Consider the following 4867-nt stretch of genomic DNA (forward strand, 5'->3'; position numbering starts at 1 on the left):
ACCCAACTAATGAGAAAAAGGGTGACAACAAAAATATAAATAAGGGAAGACTTTACTATCAGCTTTATTCTTTTTTATAGTAATTGGTTGGATTCTAAGTTCTTGAAAAAGAATGATGCCTGGCATTTTGTGATAGGATTCAAGTTTATCTTCAGATGAAGGTCCTACAGAGACTCTTTGGTTCTCCTAGGATATTCCCTTCTCAATCTTTATTTCTACTACCTTGGCATCATCCAAACTGGTATAAATGCATGATTGGATATTTCCAACAGTAAAAAAACTCAATCTTCTCCAATCAATATGGTTGATTTATAAAATCTGCAGCATCTACTTATCTCCTTGAGATTTTAGGTACCAAGTTGATATGATTGTGGCTGTCGGATTTAGCTACTATCTACTGAGTGATTTATTAAGAGCAAGTAGCCGCAGGACAAGGCTTATTGCTACTTCATCTCTTCTTGACTTTGGAAATCCATCAGTAACACTGAGAGAAGAAGGTATGCAGAAAACATTGCTGAATCTTCACTGTCAATTTTTATGAGATAAAGAGACTAGCATACTATAGAAAACTATGCTTTGTTCATACAAAATAAAGAACTACATTAGATATGTAAACTCACTGCTCTGTTCTGCCCTATCTCACTTAGGTCATCATACATAGATATATACATGTAGAAGTTACAACATCTGAACAATCATCTACACGAAAACAGAAGGCCCTGCTTATATTTTCACAGATAACAGAAAGGAAAGATAAAATTGTTTGGTGTTTAGCTATTTCAGGACCGTTACTCTTGAAAACTGGATGGAACTTCTATTGTCCATCACAATTGGATTGGTCCGCCAAATCATGCAATGAAGCCGTTGCACCAAGAAGGCTCATGGAATGGTGCGAGATTGTCTGAGCGAGTTGTTCATCTCTTGCCTCACCATGTCAGTGAAACATCTTACTACAACAGAATTTTCATCTACCCAATTATGAGTTCTCTTGAAAGTTGACCGACCGCGACAATGCCGCAGGATTGGCTTGCAGTACGTGCGAGGTTTCCATCATGTGATTCTTTTCATCACCCTTTGACTGGAAGTCCTTGAAGAGTCCTCCTCCACTGATTGAGTCTGCCTTATCATTCTTAATTCCCAGTGTAGCCCATATGGAGCTCCTGGCAGCCTCCCCGGGATCATCAATCCTCAATGTCTTTGGGATCCAAAGGCATCTCTCTGAATTGCTCTGTTTGACTGGATCCTCTTTCTCTGAATTACTTGGTTTAAGCATGTTACCATCTCTTGAATGCTTTCCCAATGTTGGAGAGCCAGGACCGAAGACCGGCGCCCCAGGAGATGGGGAAGAAGACGGTGGAGTGAGCCAAGGGACGTTCCAATTGCCAGGGACAGTACAGCCCCAATAGGTAGGTGCGGGGTAGAATGATACTGGAAAGCTTGGAGGGCAGAAAGCAGCCGGGGGCATGGAAGGATTCCATTGAGGCAGGTTCCATGGATAAGGCCAAGGAGCTCCCGGAAAGCACGGAATCTGCGGAGGAAAACCATGGTAATTCTGCATCACTGACTCCTGCAAACTGGCGTTGGCACCCTCCTCTGTTGAGTTGGAAGCTGTGACAGAAGATCCATTGGACCGGTCATCCCCCTTTTCTCCCCCATTGCAGGAAACTGAAATTTTTCGTTCTTCTGGACTATGAAATCCATTCCTTGTACAATTCCGCATTGTTTTTTCTGCAAGGTTCAGCACAGACGCCATTGATTCACAAAGTGGTGCATCTGAACCAAAGGTGAGTACAGTGCCATTGGGTTTCAAAGGGTGGTGGATTCCATCAAGTGCATCTGATCGAGTTGTTTGGAGAGGTTCAGATACAGTAATTTGCCTGTAATGAGAAGCAGAGTTCTTGTTCTTCCGGCGACCAGCACCCACAGGCACATTTCTCATAGTCCCACCAGCTGTCCAGTATCTCTGGCAGTTCTTGCAGAAATGCCTGGGCTGGTTGACATTGTAATTGTTATAGTAACAGAACTTGGTGTCCATGCTATTACACCGGGGGCATGGAAGGATCTTGTCTGGCTTCTTCAGCGTCTCTTTCTGGGAGTTATTTGTCTCATTCTGTTCATCTTCATTGTCAGAAGCTTTCAGCGTTGCAGCTTCTTCAACTCTGAGTGCATTAGAATTCTCATTATTCCCTGAAGATGTTGCTGGATTTGTCAATTGGTCTGAGCTTGGAGGAGATGCACCATCTTCTTCCTCTGTCTCATTGGGTTCGTCTCCCACTGAATCCTAATAGTCCATACCATATTTCGAGTAAGAACGAGGAATAAAGGTATCTGCCATTTCTATGTAAATCACTATTTACCATGCAACTAAATTTTACACTTAAATTTTGGTTTGATAGGTGCAGATGGATATAGATGAAAGAATTTAGATTACTAGAAATTTTAATTCTGTCAAAGAAGCAGCATAAAAAGGCTTTTGTTCGGGTACTGTAGGGATAACAAAGAAGAGAGGGACCATCACACTTTCTGGATACTAGGGACACTTTAACTATGAAAGCATTTTTCAGTTTGTGTTCCAAACAGAATAAGCAAATTAGAAGTAGATAAAACCCTCCATCTTTTCCCCCGCGTATAAAAATGGCAAATTATAAGAGAGAAATAAATAGACAAGCCTAATAAATCAGGAAATCATTGAAAAAGAAAAAGAAATAAAATCTGATTTGAGGATAGCTGAATTCCAACTTGGTGGTGGTATATGGCTGCGAATTTTAGAAGAATAAGAAGGTATTATCACATATCATCTGATCTCGAGATCCTATGGTTTGATGTTGATATTGGGAATTAAATTGCACAAACGACTCTTTCAACTTCATTTTAACACTAAATAAGATGAGTTCAGTACCAAAAGCAGAACCGAAATTCATGTTTGGGACAGCTAAACTGGGTTTTTCAGGGGAATTAACCCTAGAGGATTTAAATATGTCCCAAGAATCTCTCCAGCTACCGGACTGATGAGTTATGTATCATAACTCATCAGTCCAACTGGAGAGCCTTAAATTGAAGAGCTTTCCTTTAACTAAAAAGCTATATCTGAAATCCCAATCAGATGAAATTATAGGGTTTTTTCATGAAAAGAATTCTTCCTTAAGAGTGAAAAAGATAAGCAAACCTAGGAAAGAAAGAAACTCGGCAACAAAAACAAAGCGTCCACAGCTGACATAAGAGACACAGTATTTGACAAAGAAAAAGCAAAAACAAAAACACAATCTTGAGGTCCAAACCCAGTACCCAAAACCCTAAATAGAGTCCAAAATAGCTCAAAAGCCACACAATTTACAAATAACAGAAGTTTACTTTCCGAAACTTGGGAGAAACGGACTGAATCTAAATTCGCAAGAGCATAAGTAAAATTGATGTTAAAAGTTCAAATCTATACCTTCTCTTGTTGCTGCTCCTGTTGTTGCAATGGGTCTTCTCCCGCGTTGCCGGATTTGTTGTTGTTCGGAGAAGTGGTTGAAGGACGATCAAGATCAGAATCCTTGTCCTCATGAGAAATGGAAGAAGTAACAAGAGAAGCAACAGTAGCAGAAACGGAATCGCCGGAGACTGAAGAAGTCTCTTCGTTAGTTGCGAGAGGGATGGTTTTCCCAAAGAGCTTAATCGCCGGATCTCTAGCTTCGGACATTTCTTTTGATTTTGATTTCACCGAGGAGGAAATCAAAAACGAAAACTTGAACAAGAACTCAGATTCAAAAGGCCAAAAGAGAGAAAGAGAGAAAGAGAGAGACCCAGAGCGAGAAAATCGAAGAGAGCCGCCCTGGAGTGGAGTGAATTCTGTGTTGATGTTGGAACTTGGAAGTGTGGATGCGAGAGACTTGGGTGCCGTCGTCGTCGTCGTCGTCGTCGTCGACTTGGGTTACTTACTTGGGAACTTACTTGGGTTTCGGTGTCTCAGTTTTAACAAAAGCTGTGGATGGCCACGTAAGCGAGAGGGAAATTTTCAGCCACAAATTCTTGTGGTCTTGCAATCGTCCTTTTGATTCTCACTGCAAAGAAAGTGGGAGAACGGAAGCACCTTTCCATCCTAGTCAGCATTTCCCCCCCTCTCTCTCTCTCTCTCTCTCTCTCTTTTTCTGTCCCGATTAATCACCTGAACCAAACACCGGTTCTTCTTCAGCCCACAGAAGTAAATACTGTATGGCCCACAATATAGTTATCCTTTCTTTATTGTTTATATTTCAAGAAATAGATACTCTTTGTTTTGATTTTGGAATTCTCAAAAATTATATATGAATTTTATTATTGACACTTTTAGATTTTCTTTTTTCGTAGAAACACTTTTTAGGTTCTAAAAATACTTTATTTATCCATTTATTTTGCTCTCGTGGAAATTTGCATTTTTTTTTTTTTTAAAGAAAGGTAGCTTTATATTAAAATTTAAAAAAATCAATGTTTTACAGACGATAGAATTTTTTTTCGCATTAGCATCATTCCTAATAAGACAGGAAAGAGCTTCAGGGAGATAAAGAGGGTGAAGGTGGAATTCTTGGGTGGATTGCAAGAATCCAACCAGGAAGTCCGCACAAGAGTTCACTTCACGCACAATATATTCAAAAGAACATGTAACAAAGTCCCCAGCTAGCTCAAGAATTTGTTGCACAAGATCTACTACATAATATGAAACCCGATAAATCTTCAGTATCATCTTAATAGCTGACTTTGTTTCGGATCGTATCTGGAATTTGTTGTGCCCCAAATTGCGAGCTTCCAGCAGGCCAATAACAATTGCTTTAAGCTGAGCATGAAGGATGTTAAGGCTAGGCATACCACCAGTTATGGCAAAGATTGGTTTGTCAGTATTGTCATGTCC

The 4867-nt window shown here is 40.2% G+C and overlaps 1 protein-coding gene across 1 annotated transcript; it reads right to left on the reverse strand.

Annotated features, from left to right (window-relative positions):
* Positions 1-416: 416 nt before the first annotated feature.
* On the reverse strand, positions 417-3990 carry LOC149006694 (cyclic dof factor 1-like). The gene is made up of 2 exons (XM_089166785.1): positions 3434-3990; positions 417-2281 (listed from the first exon to the last, which is right to left on the reverse strand). The coding sequence occupies exons 1-2, from the start codon at positions 3680-3682 to the stop codon at positions 977-979; spliced, it is 1554 nt and encodes a 517-aa protein (XP_089022911.1). The 5' UTR covers positions 3683-3990; the 3' UTR covers positions 417-976.
* Positions 3991-4867: the final 877 nt, after the last annotated feature.

The sequence above is a fragment of the Hakea prostrata genome, chromosome 8 (genome assembly GCF_041222555.1).
Source record: "Hakea prostrata isolate BN-2017 chromosome 8, UWA_Hpros_2, whole genome shotgun sequence".
In the NCBI taxonomy this organism is placed as follows: domain Eukaryota; kingdom Viridiplantae; phylum Streptophyta; class Magnoliopsida; order Proteales; family Proteaceae; genus Hakea; species Hakea prostrata.

Excerpts from the sequence above, each read along its gene's own strand:
- LOC149006694 (XM_089166785.1), bottom strand. The coding sequence starts at position 3,682 with ATGTCCGAAGCTAGAGATCCGGCGATTAAGCTCTTTGGGAAAACCATC. Across the intron at positions 2,282-3,433 it reads AGGAGCAGCAACAAGAGAAG|GATTCAGTGGGAGACGAACC; the intron begins GTATAGATTTGA and ends ATGGACTATTAG.